Source organism: Strix uralensis, chromosome Z, assembly GCF_047716275.1.
Source record: "Strix uralensis isolate ZFMK-TIS-50842 chromosome Z, bStrUra1, whole genome shotgun sequence".
NCBI lineage: Eukaryota > Metazoa > Chordata > Aves > Strigiformes > Strigidae > Strix > Strix uralensis.
Window position 1 is genome coordinate 12,824,660 of NC_134012.1, and position 20,656 is coordinate 12,845,315.

Here is a 20,656-nt window from a genome sequence, read left to right on the forward strand (position 1 = left end):
TAGTGCACAGGAAGTATGAAAGAACTAAACATCACTAAAACATCCTTAGAAGAGAAAGATAGCTTGCTTTCTACTACTAAAAAAACCTTATGGCTCACCACACATTTTAAAGAAGTCAAGGGGAAGAGAGCTGATATGTATCTACAGTCTTGGTTTTCTTACTTCTCACTCTCCTATTTGCCATCCTAGTGTCCTGTACTGGGGATCCCAGATAACACATATTATTAATACACAGTTTAGAAGTTCCCATTTTAAGGTTAGTGTTCATGGAGATGTTTTTAAAACTGAACAACTAAATTATTTCCGGAAGGGAGTGAGAAGCATCAGCAAACTACGAATGACCTCAAGCACTTCACAGACATTTATTTCTGGGAATTGCAAAATGCTTAACTGAAGGATAAAATCTGTCAAGTGAGAATGAGACATCCACATCCACTGTTTAGTAATTTTCTACATGGAATTGTCTAGCTGAAATTAATTCCTCCCACTGTCCCCAAAGATTCTCATTCTGCTAGCTTTTATGGAAATTTCACTTTTTCCATATTTTCCTTAAGTTTCCACATCATTTTGACCTATACAGCACTTTAAGGTTGTGTATACAATATGAAATTTTAGCACATATTGGCAGAGTAACTCTAGAATCTAAAATTCTTACCTTGTGAAAAGAATTCGTGAACATTTCTATCAAATGCTGTGGAGGTGCAAGATGAGTATCTTCCAGGTTAATCTTAAACACAGTCTCCAGACACTGAATTGCAACTTACAAGAAAAAGATTAAAAATATAAGTCATCAATTTCTCAATAGAAGTATCATTTCACTAATTTATTTATAAAGCTGTGATTCACTTCCTTATTCAGCTAGTAAAAACAGCTCTTTGGAACATATAAAATAAAGACAGGCTACCTGATCCCCATAGAATTGACTTGCTGAAAAATAGTGTAAGCTATACAGAATCCATACATAGTTCAGCCATTATTCTTAAACCAATTTAAAACTTTTATTTCAATTCTTTCAATCATTTTTTTTAACATAAAAATATGAGGATTTAACAAAAGCACCACAATTCATGATACAACTATGCATGTGTCACACACCCCACCTCAAAACACCACAGCTGTCATGTATATGTGTGGCATAATAGTTGGAAGAAAATGGCTCATCTTTACTGTAAGGAATAAATGCAAGATACATTATTACTCTTATCTTTTTTTGGAACAAAATACATTCATTTGAAGGCACTATTTATTAATAAAATGCTTCACTAATTACAAGCCTTTATTCTATTAAAGAATGTATCTGCAGTATCCTTGCACATGTTCTGTTTTGTAAGGACTAAATGACCCTCCCAAACCTGCAATAATGCAAACACACTCACAATAAACAATTCTAGAGAAAGTAGAGCCAAATACCTAACTGAAGTTTTAAATGCAGTCACATATTTTTAGGCAAAAGAAGATCAATGGCAATTACCAGATACAATTTTGTGTATACATATATATATATATATATATATATATTTTCTGTTAATTATAGTATCTCGAATTATATAATTATTTTCCCTATCATCTTGAGAATCTAGTAGAATGTTTTTATTAAGGTATATTATTTAATTTTTTTGACTGATACCTGAGGAGGAACAAAGAAGAATCTTTGTAAAGCCTAGTTCAAAAAGAAAAATGACTTTTTAAACTTGAACTACAGATAACCAGGAGTAGCTAAATTCAAATTAAGGATTAGTAAAAACTGAATCTTAGAATTTAAATTGAATTTCAGTCCAATGTTAATAAATATAATTTGAATTCTTATTTGCAATATAATGAACTTAAACACTGACCCAAAATTAGAAAAGCAAAATTACTGAAAGTTAACAAAGGTAAGGTCAGTTTGAGGAGCCAATTTCCTACATCACAGCTGGGAGAAAGGGGGAAAAAGCACACTTGTAAAATAATAAAAATAAAAAAAGAAAACCTGGAAGACAATACTTTTTTTTTTTTTTTTAAATGCGATGATAACATATAAAAGAAATTATTCAGAAAAAGTCAAGTGGCATACAGAATTAATGTCAGTAACATGTAACAACTTAATACATTGCTAAATATGCATACAACTTGCTCCTATAAGCTACAAATGCTAAAAATTTACCAATCTGCTGAATTCTAAATTGCCCAGTAAGAGTGCTGAAGGATTTGGGTCAAACTCCTTTGTCTCCTGCTATGTAGAAAAACTTAATTCTTCTAAAGTAAGCACTGATTATGCTGAATTCAGAATTATATATTAATAGTACTTATTATCAAACCTATCATAAAATCAGTGGAATTACATATCTCAGTTTTCCTTATATGACTTAATAGAAAGCCACTTGCCATAGTATACTTTCTAGTTTTCCCCTCAATTTGTTTTCACCTGAAGGCATTCCCTTTTCTGAATGCCTCACATCATTTGTAGTTTTGCATAAATTTAAAATACAACCTTCTCCTTTATCTTTCTCAAGGCATTAAGTCTGTGACACCAACTCTCTATCATAGAAGAGATTTTTGCAAAGTGCAGCAGTGCAAAATATGCTTAAACAAAATAATCCCGAGTATAGCATTATTAGTAGTAAGCATTTCCATGAAATAATCAGTTGTTACAGTGAAATCCCACATTTCTCCTTTAACTGAAAAAAATGGAATTTATAATCCTTATAATCTATCACAGCTGTAAGAAAATTAGAGGCTCTTATGGGATGAATCCATAGGTTAGAATAATAACCACTGGTTAACATGCAAGCCAGCAATAGAAACCCATGTAAAAATAAACATAGCCAAAACAGAAACTTTTCCAAATCAGAAGAGGTATTAAGTTATGACAAGACCAATAACTACCCTGTTTTAATGGGACGTAAAAACCTGAACCCAGTAAAGTCAAAGGAGTGAAGACTTGTTTTTGTCTGAAAAGTATCTCAAGAGACTAGACCACCAGCATTTCACTATCCCATTATCAAAATGAGGCACTGTCAACTGCCACAAGCTCGACATCATTAGTAAACTGGGAAAGACTTACTGTACCACATGAATTATTATTCTAAGATTTTTCCCATGTCTGATTTCAAAGGCCAAAGTTACCTGTTCTCCCTATTATCTTCATCATTACACCCACCTTCAGGGGCTTAGGCAGTTGCTGAAGCTTGTACTGACCACCTTGCAAACTAGTACAGATACCTACCTCCCTGCTGAACTGCTGGGGCTCACACAAACACCTACTACCTGACAAGAGGAGCACTTGGGCTATGCTGGAGCCCAGCTCAGCATCCCCAGTGCTGCACAGCTCCAGGAATTTTTGCTGTCCAAGCACAAGTTGCAAGCAACATCAGGGCATCATAGCAGACATACAAGCTGTTGATCACTGAATAATGAATATTAATTGGGCTGCTGAGGCCCCTTTAGTACTTGGTATTGTCTTGCTTCATCTTACACATAACTTTCCCCATCTCAAGTATTACATGCATCCCTCGCCTTAAGGGGGTGTATTCCACTGTTTTGGAAACACTGCCTTAGAGAAATTAATTGCAGTACATTGATCTTAGAAGTAAGGAAAAAAAAAAAAAATCACAGCCTTGTGCATGTTGTAGAGTTTCTGCCTTCATCCCACAGAAATAGGTGCTATAGACAATAGAAAAAAATAGAAACTGTAAACAGGAAAAAGAAATAACTGCCATTTAAACACACTGTCTAAAATATAGCTTAGAAGTGAAGTTTCTCGTTCATACAACAGAGTTGAGCATTAACCACCAGAGATCTATATCACTGCTGTAGATCCTTGGGTGTATGGGAGTATATTTCTCCGGTCTACCTTCTGATTACTCTGCTTTTTCAAAATAAGGCATTTTTATTCATCATGCAAGTACAAAATTCCTAAAGGAAATTTACACTATCATTGACATCACTATATAATTCAGACATGCAGAATGCAGGTTATCAATATAATGGAATTTGAATCCGTGCTAGACTGCTATTTTGATATAGTCTCAATTTTATTTGTAATGTTCTAGCTCTTTTTGTTGTTTTTTGGGGGAATGGGAACCGTTTAAATTACTTCCTGGCATAGGCAATCATACAGAGTTTTATCTTTTCACAGACACCAAATAAGTACATAAGATACCAATGAAAAACATCAGTAAAATTTTTTCATCCCTTATGTCTCCACCTAACATTAAACACTTCAATGGGTGGGACTTGGGTTATTGCAACTCCACATGCACTGAAGATATTCTGCACAACTAAAATGAGTCAATTATTCAGAATGCCCGCCTCCTATCCTCTAACACATAGCATATGGTACCATGCTTCTGGCAGTGTACAGCTCTAAAATTAGGATTTCATATCTGTATTAAAATGGTAAATTTTACATCAGCATTTAAGTACAACTGAGGTTTTGTAATATTTTTTGTTCAGAAACCAGAATCTTAGAACTGATTCCTTCATTGCCTAAGGCTGCTCTAAGACACATTATCAGGTAAAATTTCAGTTATAAGCCAATGTTTATCAGTTTTGTTATAAAAACAAAAGGAATACTCTACATCTCTCATTATATGATTTCCAAAAACACTGCTTTATTTCATCAGCTGAACATCATCATAACGCAATACAGGTTAAATTCATAGATGACTACTTTTCAAATATACAAAATGCTCCAGATTCTGATGTAAAACCAAATCCTCTGGCTTTTATTCTTTTTGGAGTATCCTCTGAATATCATGATACAAATGTTTCTTTCTTGCTTACATTAGCGAACAATTACACTGTAAAACCAATAGACACTGGAAGGAAGCACAATCCAGGTTTATCTTTTTAAGTTTATGCCTCTGAGAAGCTGGACTTGCTTTGCACCTCAGGAAAGCCTACTCTACTCTCCACACCTCAGATTTCAGGTAATTAATTCAGTGATCAACTGCCTGGATGTTGTTTGTTGCACTGTTGGTCCTAGACTGCCTCCTCTTACCTCCAAATTCCTCCTCTGGTTCAGCAATACAACCAAAGACTGCTTGAAGCAGTGCAGATGTCTTTTAAATAGATGCTATGAAAAGTTCATTGCAGAATTAAGACTTTTTGTTCTTCTCTTGCCTAATTCCACATTGTGAAACCACCAGCCGTGAAGTCTCCAGGAAAAAAGAAAAAGGAGTAAAAGCAGCATGAAGGAGAAAGACAAGACACTGTAGTGCTAGGGCCTGAATAATAGGCCCCAAAACAAAGTTGACCTCTAGATGAAACTCACAACTAAACGTTATCCATTATTAGTATCTGTTAATTAGTAAAATCTGTATTACCATTAGCATTAGTTATTAGTATCTGATCATTAATGAAATACGTATGCTCACTACTGAAAGAGGTAGCTTAGACAGAGTATAATCAGTGGTGAGGATGAAATGCTGTGAGAATGTATCCAGCTTCCCTTGTTTGGCCTTGTTAAAGGCTGAGAAACCAAGTGTTTGGCCTGTTGGAAACTCCCTTGGTTCTCCCCCCTGAGCCCTGGCCAGGCTTTGGGTGGAATCCAACAGGAGGGTGAAACCAGATGTTTCCCCTCAAAACAAAGGTGCAAGTTATTCTGGCTTGCTGATTTTTGGTATATAAGGCTGGGCCCGCTCACAGCAACTTTGGAAGCCTCACCTATGGGTGGACGCACCGCGTAGGATTTCCCACTTGCCGGGACAGGCTCTCCAAATCCTCCCTGCAACCGGGGCTGCCCAGCGACTGTGGATATGGATGATGGTAGCGTATGCAACTGGTGAGGTATCTTCTTAATCACTATTCTCCCCTTTGTGTAGTAATGATTAGGTGCATTAACTGTATGTAGTAATAATTCTGTACTATTCTGTATTTTTCTTAGTGCTTATTTTCTGTAGTACTTAGTTATATCCTTTGATTATTAACAGTAAAATCAGCCTACTCTTTTCACTCTGGTGTCCGAGTTCAGTTGGCATCCTCGATCAGCAGAACAGATACTATGAAAATACTAACACTTAATGAATGTCTGTCAACAGAGGAATACACACAGCAGTCCATCTTCCTGTAGCTACATCTACAGAGGTGTAGGACTTGGATGTGCAATAGAAACTACCATACTGAAAATACTCACTACCATGCACTCTTTGGAATCACTATTCAAGTGAAAAAGAAATGAAAAGCATTTATTTTATTTTCCATATTCTTAGGATCTCTTAGCCTTCCCTCACAAATTACATGACATTCTTGCAAGTTTGAAACAGGACTTCTTCCCATATATCAAACCCAATATATGGTTAATTGTTTTAGTTCCTCTGTAGTCAGCACAGCTACTATCAGACACAAAGTGCAGAAAGAAACCAAACATAAAAGTAAGGAGAAAAAGAATCAGCAGGAAAAAATTTGTGGGACACATACACAAATCATTACCACATCCTGCATTATAGCACTGATTAACTTGATGTGATTTGCAGTATCTGCTGCTCAAAATTAAGGCAGTACACATTTTGTGACTTCAGGGCATTTTTTTAAATGAGAGATGTTTTAAAATTAATAATTTCAGAAACCTTAAGATCATGATTTTATTCACAGATCATATTTGGTGGCAGTTTCAGTTAGGTCACTCCAGTTACTTTCTGTGGTAATATACATCAAGCAATTTAACACATGGGTAGGTATTAAACATATATATAAATATATATACATATATTAGCACCTTGATCACTTACCTTCCAAGCTTTCTTGTTCATCTGGAGTGAAAGTATCCATCTGACTCTGCTCTCTCAAGAAATGGATGACTGCATAAACCAAGCGCTTGACTGATGACATTTTGAAATTGATGAGTTTCTCCTCGGTCTTAAAAACAACAGGATCTCTTATTTCAGAAAAATTAATTACTAGAGTATTCCAATCTCCCACAGACCTGAGTAAGAAGTTCACACAATACACAAAAACTTATCCTTCACCAGAAAGCCCAATAAAGCAATGCCTTGAAACAAGTGGTTAAATTGTATGGATTAGGGAGAACTCCTACAGTCATCTAGTCTAACTATCAGCAAAAGAGCACAGATTTCCTCAGATTCGTTCCTGAGGGAGAGTTCACTGAGGCTAAAATAATTCAGCAACTTATTTTCATTTTTTTATAGTTTGGATTTTATTTCTAAGACATACCCACTTGGAAGCAGGAGCACATGCTTAAGTCAAAATCAGGTAAAAAGCCACATTGACATAAAGAATGTCATACAATGACATAAAGAAACACACTTTAATAAAAGGTATTCTATTCTCTGCCCTTCTGAAGAGTTTATATTCACTTTGGAGAAAAAACTGGAACACTGTGACCTTAGTGCACACTTGTGACTAGTGACACTACTGGCTCAGCCTGATCTGCATTCAACATCAGCTGGGAGTTACATAACTTTGAGGAAAATTTTAGTTCCCGCTTTCCAAGTTATTTTTCCTTAAACCGTTACGATTTAAAAGGGCACAACCTGATCCAGTCGCCAGGGAAGGCAGGTTAGAAAAGCGCATTAAATGAACGGCAAGGCCAGGGCCAACCCTCGCTAAATTATTTTCTCTCTACAACCCCCGAGCGAATCGATGTGCGGCCAAACCCACGCCGAGCAGCCGCCGCCGTGGGGACGCGGGAAGGCGGCTCCGCGCCGGAGAGGCGTCCGCCGGGGATGCGCAGCGCCGGCGCCCGCCCCATTCGGGTTCCCCGCACGGAAGGGCCGAGGAAGCGCCCGCCGCCCCGTCCCGCTCCTCGGCCGCCGACACGGCCCGCCGAACGGGCAGAGCGGGGTCCCGTCGGCTGGGGCGCGCCCTCCCGGCGCGGGCACGGGCACGGCGGGGCCGCGATCCCCGTCCCGCCGCCCACCGCCCGGTCCCGCGGGAGGCCCGGGGCCGCTCGTTCAGGCCCGCAGGACAGGTCTGTCCCGCCGCCCGCTGGCCCCCCCTCAGCACCGCCCGGCCCCTCCCGCCGCCTCGGGCCCACCGGACGCCCGGACGGGGCCGATCCGCCCCACCACAGCTCGGGGACCAGGGGCTCCGGCGAGGCGGTGCGCAGCCTCCCCACCCCCGCAGAGCTGTGCTCGCCACCGAGACCGGGCATCGCCCTTACCCTGCGAGATGCGGCGAGCCCCGCGGCAAACGCCGTCCCGGTCCCGGTCCCGATCCCGATCCCGGTCAGCGCCGCCGCCACCGCCGGGTGGGAGAGACAAGGGGCGTGAGGGCGGGCGGGCGCGGGCGAGGAAGAGGAGGAGGAAGAAGAAGAAAACGGAGGGCGGGAGGCGCGCGCGGTGGCTGCGCGCGCTGGCTCGGTAGCGGCGGGAAGGGCGTGAAGAGGCAGCGACGGAAGCTGGTGCGCAGGTCGGCGGCGCGGGGCTGAGGGCTGCGCCCGCGGCCGGCGGGAGGGCGGGGTAGCAGCGAAGGCGGCCCTTCTTCCTCCTCCTCCTCCTCCTCCGAGCCCGCCTCTCCTCACACCGCCCTCCCCATGCTGGCCCTGTGTGCGGGCGCGGCTCGCAGGTAGGTACGGGGGGAGGGGAGCGCCTCACGGGTCGTCTGCTGCGTGGGGGCCGCCTGGCTGGAAGCCGTGAGAGCCCCGAGCCGCCCGCGGCTGGTGGGGAGGCCCTCGGACAGCCGGGCCTGGGCTGTGGCCGGGCGCCCTGGCGTGGCGCCGGCAGTGAGGCCTGGCTGACACCCCGTGCGGCCGGGCCGAGGGGGTAGCTGCCGCGCGGCTCTGAGGAGAGAAAACGCGGCAGCCTGCGGTCTGGGCGGTCGGTGGACTGTAGGTGTGTGGGGCGTGCTCCGAGGGGCCAAGGCAGGCAGCAGGGCAGGAAACTTCACAGCCCGTGGGGCTTATCGCTTCAGCTCCTGGCGTGTTTCCCGCAGTCCGCCTTCCCTCAGGTAACCTCCGTTATTGCAACTTCCAGGTGGGTAGGGCGGGTGAGTTGAGGTCTCTGCCTTGTAATTCTTGCACCGAGTATCAGACGGACCGCAGGAGAAATGGACAGGCAAACAATAGAGTGGGGCTCTGCAGCAAGGTGCATGTGAAGTGAGACCAAGCAATCTGGTTTTAATAGTTTTACAAAAAGGTGTGTCACTTTCACATTATGTGAGGGGTGAGGTGGGTACGAATATATTATCGAAGGGTTTTAAAATAAGGGATTAATTCTTTTATCTGTAATGAATGGTTTCTCTAAATGGACTCAGAAGACCAGTATGGAAGAAGCCATAGGCAGTTCTAGATGGACTAGACAAATGAGCATCACTGGAGAAACTGAGAGGGCTGAAGAATATGGGCAAAAGACCAGATTTGATGGGAAACATGGAAATAGTAGGAGGGTCACAGCGTAAATACATTGTGATAACGAGAGTGGAACTGAATTTGAGTGTAAATGAAGAAGATGGTTACCTCTTGTGGACTTTTGAGAAATGACAGTTGTGTACTTACTGCATGAAATGTACCATTTTTTTCCTATTCCACAGCCTTTGTTCAGGTCGATTTAGGATTGAGGGGTACTAGCAGTTAGAAGATAAGATCCAAAATATTTTCTTTTCATAAGGCTCCTGCTGTTGTAAATTGATTGACTAATTTACTGTTGTCAAATAAAGCACACCATTATTTTATTTTCCTAATATATATTTACATTATTTTTATATAGTCATTTTCACTGTTCTCCATATTTTGTGTTGACTGCCCTTGTTTGTGCTACAGATTTTTCCAACAAAAAGAAGGAAATTTAAGAAAGGAAAACAATGATGGAAGTTTTTTTTCCTTAGAAAAAAATTTAAAGGTCTATCTTTATTTGCAGTTTGCATTTGGAAACTGAAGTTACCTCCTTAAGTAATCATAAAGTATTGAGTAGTGATTTAAACTTTTTTTTTTCATCACTTGTTGTAAGTCCAGCAGGGAATAGTACTCCACTTTGTGATTGTTTTTTTCTTTCCCAAGTCATCATTTGAGTGTGCCCAAATAATTGTTTCACAAGAGAGTAGTCTTGAATACCTAATAGCAACCTCTAACTTTCAAAAGTTAACCAGTTGTTCACAAAAATGTTGAATAGCAAAGACTCTCAGCTTCTGTTTTTCCCCAGGGCATCTTAACAGGAGATAAAAATTACAGTTCTTAGTAAGTTTCAAGCATCATGCCTTATGTTGAATAAAACTACATTAAGGGTTGCAGTCTTTTGGTTAAAATAGACAGCTTCTGGGAAGGAGGCTATTTCCATTTAAATATTTTTCCTATTGGAATCCCAAAGAGTCAAAGAAACGGACTGGGAGAAAGAGACAGGAGGAGAAATGACATTGGAGGGCAAAGAAACAGGAAGAACTATTATAGTCATTTTCTTATTTCACACATCACCGTAGTGTGTGTGTATGCTTTCATTAAACTATCAGGTCCAACAGCTCAACAATGGCAAGGTTCAGACAGGACCCTTGGAACATTTTTCCCTTTCCTGTGCTCCATGGACTGCACAACCTTCTCTGTGTACTGCAGCGCATTTTTTTTCCTGTGGTCAAAAGCAACAACTGCCACCTTTCTAACTACAGCAGGCTCCAGAAGGCCAATTTGTCTGTTAGAGTTTGCAGAACAAAATTTGCCCCCTGGACTGGCTGAAGCAAAGATGTCACGCTCAGAAGCATTTTGTGGACTGAATGTGACCCATGGAACACCACCGGTTGGACCATCCTAAGTAATGCAAGTAATGTGTTTTGAGGACATACCTGTTCTATCACTCTCTCTATAAAGGAAGAAATGCCTGGTTTGGAAGGATTTCTTTGAAATGGTTTGGGTTAGTTCAGAAGTCTTTCTACAGGAGCCAGAGCCAGGTACCTTGGGAAGCATGTAAGATAGGATGAACATTCAGTACTATCTTTTCAGAACTGTCTAGGAACTGGGTACCTCCCAACAGAAAGCCAGTTGTTTCATATGACCTTGTACAAAGATTTGTACAGTAATATCTTTTTACATTGAAACTGCCTCCTAAAACTGTGTTTGATCTCTTCCTGAGTTATGTTGGAGGCAATAGGGGAAAAAATCGATCCCTGTTCATTCTCTTCATCCTCTTCATGATTGTATAAATCTCTGAAGTACTTCCTCTGTTGTCCTTTTAAAATTTTTTCCTTGCCCCCAGTCTAAAGAATCCCAGTCTAGTTAGTTGTTCTTTGAATGGAGTCCATTGCTCACTGCAGCTGGTTGTTACTAACCCATGATGACTTCACAGAACAGGAAAAGGTTTTGGCAGATGGGAGAACAGAAGATGAGAGAGTTTATAACTGCTGGGAGTATCCGAAGTGCAAATAATATGTGTGTGCTTCATGTTATTACAGAATAGTATAATGAATCTTCATGTTTCTCTGTTGCACCTCTACTAAATCCTGTCATTTAGTTCTTTCCAGCTGCTCTGTGGCTAATGTTTTGGTTAAACTGTTATGTCTCCAGAATTATTAGATCAGCTCACAGCTCATCACTGTGTATATAAAGTCAGAAGTGTGTGTTGCTTCACGTTTTTTAAGACTGAAATTCACTTTTTTAGTGGTTTTAAACTTTGCTCAGTATTCTGACATTCTTTCACATCTTTTTGTGACTGCCTTTATTACACTACATTATCATCAGTAAATTTTGTCAATTCATTAATCCCACCTTTTTGTAGATGAGGTATAAAGATGTGAAAGAATACAGAACCCAGCATGGAATCCTGCAGGGCTCCACTGGTCACCAGTTCCATTCAGAAAATGAGCAGCCATTTCTGTTTATTTCCTAGCTTTTAACCATTTATCCATAAGAGGATCTCCCTTCTCATCTCACAGCAGCATGATTTCTTTAGGACATTTTGGTCAATAGTCTTTAGAAATCAAATAGATTATGTTAACTGATCTCTGTCTATTGTGACTTTTTCAAAGAATTCCAACAGATTTGTGAATCAAGATTTTCCTCTGTAGAGGAGACTTTTTTCCAGTACAAGTTATATGTGTTTGGGTTAGGGAAGGCAAGGTGAGGATGGGGGGAATTACACTTGTCTCTGAGCAAAATACAGCTGGATGTGTGTGTTCATCATACCATCTCTAAGAGAGTGCCATCTTTAACAGAGACACTTTTTATTTCATGAGTGAAGTTCTTGGGCATACTTATCAAGCTGGAACAATCTTTCACATAGTCTGGAACCAGTGTGGGTAGCACTCAGTGTTGCTAAGTCACTATTCACTCAAAAGTCGGAGCAGAAAGCAGGCTTCATTTGCTTGCCTGGTTTGTGGCGTTGAGTGGGCCCACAGTAGCACAGAGTGCTGTCTGGGATTTTGCAAGCACTGAAACAATCATGACATACTGTAGCACACTGTATTGCCCAGAACAGTGACTTAAAATGGTGCAAATAAGCAAGTAAGCAGCATGGAGTTTTCCAACTAGCTAGTGATGGCAAAGAACATTTCTCATTGCTTTGACTGTATGAGACTTAAGACCGATGGGAAATCAAAGTGTATTTCCATGGTGCAGGCTGAACTGATTAACTGTGGGTGTAAATCATAGAAACCTTTTGTGTTTACAAATCCTCCTCAATGGTTTTCTCTGTCCTGCAGCATCACTTCTTTTTTAGCTGGAGTTAACAAGCTGCTTTTCATGCATTAGCTGATTGCATTCAAGTACCGAACAGTAATATAGTGTGTGGTGTTTGCACTAAATAGCATGCACTTTACGTGCTCTTTATGTTGCTGGCATGATAGACACTTATGCAGCAGCACCTGAGAGCGCTGTAGGGCCTTAAAAGCAGTATTTTTTCCACCTTGTTTCCATGGTTCTACCTGATGGTAGAATCAAACAATAACCCTAATGAGAACCTCTTGCATCAAATTTGGTGGAGTACACTTACTGTCTGCATGCAAGTATTGAAAAGTCTCTTAACTTCCTTCCTAAGATCCTCCAAGCAAGTTGTGCTGTGGTAGAGGTTTGCTGTAACACAGAATGGATTCAGTTCACAGAATGGGTTTGAAGCCTAGTTCAGCAGTTCTAGTAATTTTGGGTTTGCTTTGTTGTTTGTTGGTTTTGTTGTGTTTTTTTTTTTCTTTTTTTCCCCTAGAACCATGGATACCATAATTTTAGAGATCAGACACTCTGCAGAAACAGTACCCTGACACTTCTATGTGTTCCACTCCAGACTACTGTGTAGGAATAACCACATTTTATGAAAGTCAATCAGACCAGTTTCCAAATTCCTTTTAAAAAAAGACTGTTGGAGGGGGGTGGGGGAGAGGGTGTAAGTAAATTGTGACATGCAAACATGCATGTATGAGTTCCTAATTAAGGTCTGGATTTTCTGTCAGTTGCCACAGAGTGCCTCTTTCAATTACTTTGCTGTTGATGTTAATTCTATCAGAGAAACCAGTAAACATTGTTGCCAGATAGTAAGGTCATAAAAGCACAGCGCTGAGGGTAATGTATGTATCAATAAAGAGTTCAAAATGTTTGTATAACTTGCAACTTTTTGACTTGCTCACGTTGATCTGAAGAGCTGAAAGTGTATCTATTATAGGAGTATAATCAATGTAGAGTGTACAGTGAATTAAGTTGCAGAGATTCCTTTTTTTCTGAAAGGTATAATGACAAAATGAATGGTTTAGTGTGAAAAGGTGCTAGATTTTCTTCTATTCCTTCAAATGCAGTTTAGGAAAAATCTCAGTTTCTAATGACAGTTATAGAGCTTTAAATTAGGGAATCCTAAACATGCTATCCTTTTGCTATAGTGAGATGTCTGTGCCAAACGCAGTCATGTCACAGAGCCAAGTACTTTCCTAAGGAAAATGGCCCAGGAATTCAAAGCATGTATTCACTGTTCCATACACTGTCAAGAGCTAAACAGATGAAAGGACTGAGAAGCAAAGTGTAACAAGGACTTCAAATGTGTTTGTCCAGCAAGAAGTAGTGATGACATATTATAGGGCTGTAGTCTCATTCCTTTGGCTCAACTGAAATAATGTTGCCCTATGATTAACTTTGAGCTGTTTAACGAACTGTACTTTGCTTGTTCCGTCTTGGACTTCCTTTCCCCCCCGCCCCCCTTCTTGTTTTTGCTATGACTTACTCAGTCCTCTGCTTAGTTTTCTTGATTTTGCCCTTGCTTTACTATCAAATACACAATTACTTCTTGTTTGAAACTGAGTCAAAAGTGAAACAGTATGAAGATATATTTAAAACTCAAGCAAAAATTAAGGATCTCTAAATAATACAAAGATTTTAGCCTATTAAATTTCCATCTCAAAATCCATCCCAAGAACACAGCCCGACTGCAGTGTATCTTACATTATATTACATGCAGCTGAATACTCATTGTGGTTTGTTTCTGAAATGCGATTTAACTTCTTCATTTAAAGAAGAAAAAAAAAAAAGTATTCCATTCCATGTGAGGCTTGACTGTTTTAAAGCTTTGCTTAAACTATGCCTGTCTGCTATCATTTATATATGCTTGGTAGCACTTGAGTCTTACTTTCAAGGGTATGTCAACATATGCCATATTATTCAATTATTAAATAATCTGTACCGAGGCAAACTATCAGTTTTTGTATTGTCTTAATGGGACGTGTCTGGTTTTTGGGTTTTTTTACAAGGCCGCTAGGTGGAGTCAAAACATTGAGACCCTGTGAGTGTTGGCTGCAGATACTTGATGAATATGGTCTTCACACACAAAATGCTGGCTTCCGGCATGCTGTGCTAGTTCTCCTAAAGCCTGTAAGACTAGGAAGTGGTGTTTAACTAAGATCTGCTGTTTCAAAAGATAGAAAGACCAAAATGGGCTTACTGTTGTTCTTAATTTTAATTTGGCAGCTTTTACAAAACTTCATACAGTAAATTACTGATTGAAAAAGTTGTTCATTGTGATTTGGAAATCTGCTCTTATTCATATCTGTAGGAGTGTCCCCTGAAGTGTAAATAAGGTACAGCAAGAAAAACTTAGGCGTATTTATTTGCTGTTAGAGTATTTAAAAACTAGAAGATGACTAAATTGTCTGAATTTGAGACCCCTCTCTCTCTGTCTTTCTCTCTTCTTTTTTAAATCTTGGCTTCTACTTTATCCCTGAAGCTGTTATCCCAGATTTTTTGTCAGCAAAGAATATAGTTTTCCATCCTACATGACACTGATATACTCTGATTTTTATGTGGCTACATGAAACAGACAGATCTATTAACAAGTACAATAAACTGGTCTGTATATATGTATGTTTCCCATTAGTTCCCAACTTATCATTGTTACTAATACTGTTTAGGTGAAGATTTATTTGAAAACTGGAAGTACCATTAAAGAATCTTGGATGGAGTCATAGCTATCCATCTGTAAGCAGGCTTAAATCTTAACCGTATTATGAAGTGATTATCAGTACTAAAAGCATATTGTGGACAAGCTTGTAGGTTTTTGTGCCTGTATTTTCTAAAGCTGATACTACCCTTTGCTGCTTCTGCTTCACAGATTGTGGCTTTCCTGTTTTATTTTAATAGTGCACAAGTTAAAAATCAGTCTGTAAATTCAATTGCTTTGTTTATCTTTGCAGCAGTTGTGTTGGCTACTGTATTTCTGTAATAGAGTATTATAAAAGTCCTTCTCCTTTCTAAAATCAAATCAAATTTATATTTTCCAGAAGCAGCAAGTAATCATATTGTAGATCTGTTGGTAAAATAAATTACATGGCATTCTAGCAAAAATAGTTATGATTGCAGTCTGTAACTTAGAAGCTTTTTTGTTATTCGTAAAAATCCTATTTTAGAAGTAGCTGCTAAGCTTCTAAGTTGTTATTTAACTTACACTGCTTTTGGTAGAAATTATCATTCTTGCTGCTTTTGCGAGTGGCAGATTACTACCATAATTTGTGAAAACAGCTGCATCTATAATACTGTTTGTTGTAGCTGAAAGTCCTAACCTTCTGTGCTTTTCCTCCTGAACTTCTCATAGATGGATGAAGCAGTGCACAAATGCATAATATATTTCAGTCTGCCCTGTATGTCATTCCACTGACATCATTAGATGCTATAGGACTCACCCAAGAAAAAGGCCAGTGCAAGTTGCCAATAGGGGCCAGTTAGATATTCATAGTAAAAATGCAATGTAAATAAAGGTGTTTTAATTTTGAAGGACCTTACAGGAACATAGTAACTGGAAGGGACATTTGGGGTGATCAAGTTTGGTCCTGTGCTACCTTAGTTAACCAAGTAATACAATCTGTTTTATAAGCTGGTCAAGCTCTGTGGTATAAACAGAGGTGTTTTAACTTCCTGGTGCTTATTAGGCAGCCATTTCAGAATCTCACTGCCCTGATGGTTTTAAACATCTCTTAAAATTCTAGCTTACATGTATTCCTGATCAATCTGTTCTAATTTTTTCTTATGTCAGTATTGTCTTTTAGCATCGATAGCTCTTTTCACTTTGGGGCGTTTGAATGGTATGCTTAATCACAGAATCACAGAATTGTCTAGATTGGAAAAGACCTTGAAGATCATCCAGTCCAACCATCAACCCAACATTAACAGTTCCCAACTACACCATATCCCTCAGTGCTATTCAACCCTACTCTTAAACACCTCCAGGGATGGGGACTCCACCACCTCCCTGGACAGCCCCTTACAATGCCTGACAACCCGTTCTGTAAAGAAATGCTTCCTAATATCCAGTCTAAACCTTCCCTGGCGCAACTTGAGGCCATTACCTCTTGTCCTATCCCTTGTTACTTCATTAAAGAGACTCATCCCGAGTTCTCTGCAACCTCCTTTCAGGTAGCTGTAGAGGGCGATGAAGTCTCCCCTCAGCCTCCTCTTCTCCAGTTCCCTCAGCCGCTCCTCGTAGGACATGTGCTCCAGACCCTTCACCAGCTTCGTTGCCCTTTTCTGGACACGCTCGAGTAATTCAATGTCCTTTTTGTAGTGAGGGGCCCAGAACTGAACACAGTAATCAAGGTGCGGCCTCACCAGTGCCGAGTCCAGGAGTAAGATCCCTTCCCTGTCCCTGCTGGTCACGTTATTTCTGATGCAAGCCAGGATGCCATTGGCCTTCTTGGCCACCTGGGCACACTGCTGGCTCATGTTCAGCCGGCTGTCAATCAACACCCCCAGGTCCCTCTCTGACTGGCAGCTCTCCAGCCACTCCTCCCCAAGCCTGTAGCGCTGCTGGGGGTTGTTGTGGCCCAAGTGCAGCACCCGGCATTTGGCCTTATTGAAACTCCTACAGTTGGCCTCAGCCCATCGCTCCAGCCTGTCCAGATCTCTCTGCAGAGCCTCCCTACCCTCGAGCAGATCAACACTCCCACCCAACTTGGTGTCATCTGCAAACTTACTGAGGGTGCACTCGATCCCCTCGTCTAGATCATCAATAAAGATGTTAAACAGGAGTGGCCCCAAAACCGAGCCCTGGAGGACACCACTCGTGACCGGCTGCCAACTGGATTTAACTCCATTCACCACAACTCTCTGGGCCCGGCCATCCAGCCAGTTTTTTACCCAGCGAAGTGTGTGCCCATCCAAGCCTCGAGCAGCCAGTTTCGCCAGGAGAATGCTGTGGGAAACGGTGTCAAAGGCGTTACTAAAGTCAAGGTAGACAACAGCCACAGCCTTTCCCTCATCCAATAAGTGGGTCACCCTGTCGTAGAAGGAGATCAGGTTTGTCAAGCAGGACCTGCCTTTCATAAACCCATGCTGACTGGCCTGATCATCTGGTTGTCCCACATGTGTTGTATGATGGTACTCAGGATGAGCTGCTCCATCAGCTTCCCAGGCACCGAAGTCAAGCTGACAGGACTGTAATTTCCCAGATCATCCTTCTGACCCTTCTTATATATGGGCATCACATTGGCCAATTTCCAATCTGTTGGGACCTCCCCGGTCAGCCAGGACTGCTGGTAAATGATGGAAAGCGGTTTGGCGAGCACCCCAGCCAGCTCTTTCAGCACCCTCGGGTGTATCCCATCTGGTCCCATAGACTTGTGTGTGTCTATGTGATGCAGTAGGTCACTGACTGTCTCCTCCTGGATTGCGGGGGGGTCGTTCTCCCAGTCTCTGTCTTTTGGCTGAGGAGGCTGGATCCCCTCAATACAGCTAGTCTTGCTATTAAAGACTGAGGCAAAGAAGGCATTAAGTACCTCAGCCTTCCCCTCATCACTTGTTACCAAGTTTCCTTCAGCATCTAGCAGGGGATGGAGACTCTCCCTGGTCTTTCTTTTGCTATTGACATACTTATAGAAACATTTCTTGTTATCTTTGATTGCTGAAGCCAGATTAATTTCCAGCTGGGCTTTAGACCTCCTGATTTCCACCCTGCATAGCCTCACAGCATTTTTGTAATCACTGTGAGTGGCTAGCCCCTTCTTCCAAAGGCTGTAAACTTTCCTTTTCTCCCTGAGTTGCAGCCAAAGCTCCCTGTTCAGCCAGGGTGGTCTTCTCTGCCGCTGGCTTCTCTTACAACACCTGGGGACAGCCTGCTCCTGAGCCATTAAGACTTCCTTCTTGAAGAGTGTCCAGCCTTCCTAGATCCCTATACCCTTCAGGACCATCTCCCAAGGGATCCTGTCAAGCAGGTGCCCAAACAAGACAAAGTCAGCCCTTTGGAAGTCCAGAATGTCAGTTCTGCTTCCCCCTCTCCTGGCCTCTCTAAGAATAGAGAACTCTATTATTTCGTGATCGCTGTGCCCTAGTCGTCCTCCAACAGCCACATCATCCACCAGTCCTTCTCTGTTCACAAAGAGGAGATCCAGCAGGGCACCTTCTCTGGTTGGTTCTCTCACCAGCTCTGTCAGGAAGTTGTCTCCCACACATTCCAGGAATCTTCGGGACTGGTCACGCTCTGCTGTGTTGTATTTCCAGCAGATGTCTGGGAAGTTAAAGTCTCCCACAAGAACAAGGGCAAGTAATCGTGAGATTTCTCCTAAATGCCTATAGAATATTTCATCCACCTCTCTGTCCTGGGTGGGTGGCCTACAGTAGATTCCTACTACAACATCTGCCCTGTTGGCCTTCCCCCTGATTCTAACGCAAAGACACTCCACCCTGTCTTCACTACACTTGTACTCAAGGCAATCATAACAGTCCCTAACATACAGCGCCACCCCACCCCCTCTCCTTCCTTGTCTGTCCCTCCTAAAGAGCTTGTAGCCATCAACTGGCGCACTCCAGTCATGGGAGACATCCCACCATGTTTCTGTAATAGCCACTACATCATAACTTTCCTGTTTCATCACGGCTTCAAGCTCCTCCTGTTTGTTACCCATGCTGTGTGCATTGGTATACATGCACTTAATGACAGCAATCATCTTGACACATTTTTGCTAGTCTAAATCCATGCATTTCATAGCAGTAGTGCAGGCTTAGGTAGCTATCAACACTTTGATCCTTCATTTAGGCCAGCACAACTGTTTTGAAGTCACACATCAAATAGATGATGGAACTGGCAAGCTGAAAAAAAGCTGTCTCCCCTGCATTTTTTTGGTCCACTTAATTTTTCATCTGTATGCTGCCCTGACTCTTTGCATAATATAACCCTACCAATAGTTATGCTGCTGTCATTGATGGAGTGGTGTACAGGCACAGAAATGAGCTGCAGAGGGAGGAACAGGAAGGAAGAAGAATAGCTTAAGACAACACTGCTGCTGAACATGAAACTTATCCTTAACCCCGGCTTGTTTAGTTTTATCTGCTCTTCTACACTGTACTGCAAAAAATTGAATGTAATATCTTAAAAAGTTTGAACTAGTCAGTTCAGGCATTAGCAACAGCATACCCATGGCCACATGGGGTAATTGCAGTATACATGTAACATAATTTACAGACCTACATTTATTTATCCTTCTGTCTAATTTAAACTGAATTGACTGCTAATTGCTCAGTCCAGTCAGGGGCTGGCTGTCTATAATGTTGCTGCCGTTTACCAAAAGCAAACCTAAAATAATAATTGCGTCTTCTTCGTTCAGTTGCTATTTGAAGAAAGCTGTTTGCTGTTGAATCTGGCTCCTAACATTATTAATAGAATTTATTTTCCAGTTTATATCTGGTAAGTTAAAGTTTCCCTCAGTGATGCAATTTACTGTAATACTTTCTCTCTAATAACATGGCAGGTGTAGTTGCAGAGCATTTTTGAAACAATCATACTATTTTAGCTATCCTTTCTTGTCTCTTTATTTAGTCTTTACTTCTGGCATTGTTTCTTTGTTTCTTTCTTGAACAAATAAGGTAAAGTTAGTAAATTATCAATTTATTGCAGTATGATACATGGACTTCGGGGAATTTACTGATTATAGTTTTATGTAAACAAAGAATGGGAAGTACTAAATCATGAAAGACATGGACAAGATTTCACCTGTGCATATATTTTTACTTGCACATTGTTTTGTATTAATCTGATGTCAATTACATTGGCCCCAAGTACAATCTGATTGACTGGTAGAAAGGTAGCAACACATGTCTTGTTTCATGTAGTGATTGGTTTTATGTGAAATGTTACATTACAGTTTTTGAAGGCCCACCTTCATTTGGTCGATTAGGAAGATTGTCAGGTCTTTCTGAGTTTGTACTGCCTTTGTTAATCTATATAAATGACTCCTTCGCTGTATCAGCAGGAGGAGACAAGGTATCAGCATATCAAAACTAGGCAGTTCTGTGTTTTCCTGTCTAACAGATAGACAACCACTTGCTGGCATTTATGGCAATCAT

At 41.2% G+C, this 20,656-nt stretch overlaps 2 protein-coding genes across 6 annotated transcripts in view; one reads left to right on the forward strand and one right to left on the reverse strand.

Annotated features, from left to right (window-relative positions):
• Positions 1-8,207, reverse strand: part of SGTB (small glutamine rich tetratricopeptide repeat co-chaperone beta) — a 25,325-nt gene extending 17,118 nt beyond the window's left edge. For 2 of the 3 annotated variants that reach the window (XM_074855060.1, XM_074855058.1), the window contains exons 1-3: positions 8,102-8,207; positions 6,711-6,837; positions 656-759 (exon numbers count right to left, since the gene is read on the reverse strand). In XM_074855060.1, coding sequence (XP_074711161.1) covers positions 656-759; positions 6,711-6,810 — 204 coding nt within the window. In that variant the 5' untranslated portion in view covers positions 6,811-6,837; positions 8,102-8,207. Of the gene's footprint in view, positions 1-655; positions 760-6,710; positions 6,905-8,101 lie in introns of all 3 variants that reach the window. The other variant, XM_074855059.1, reaches the window with a different exon arrangement.
• Positions 8,208-8,364: 157 nt separating this feature from the next.
• The window catches only part of NLN (neurolysin), a 42,308-nt gene continuing 30,016 nt past the window's right edge, over positions 8,365-20,656 (forward strand). For all 3 annotated transcript variants that reach the window (XM_074855047.1, XM_074855050.1, XM_074855049.1), the window contains exon 1: positions 8,365-8,505. In XM_074855047.1, coding sequence (XP_074711148.1) covers positions 8,474-8,505 — 32 coding nt within the window. In that variant the 5' untranslated portion in view covers positions 8,365-8,473. The remainder of the gene's footprint in view (positions 8,506-20,656) is intronic.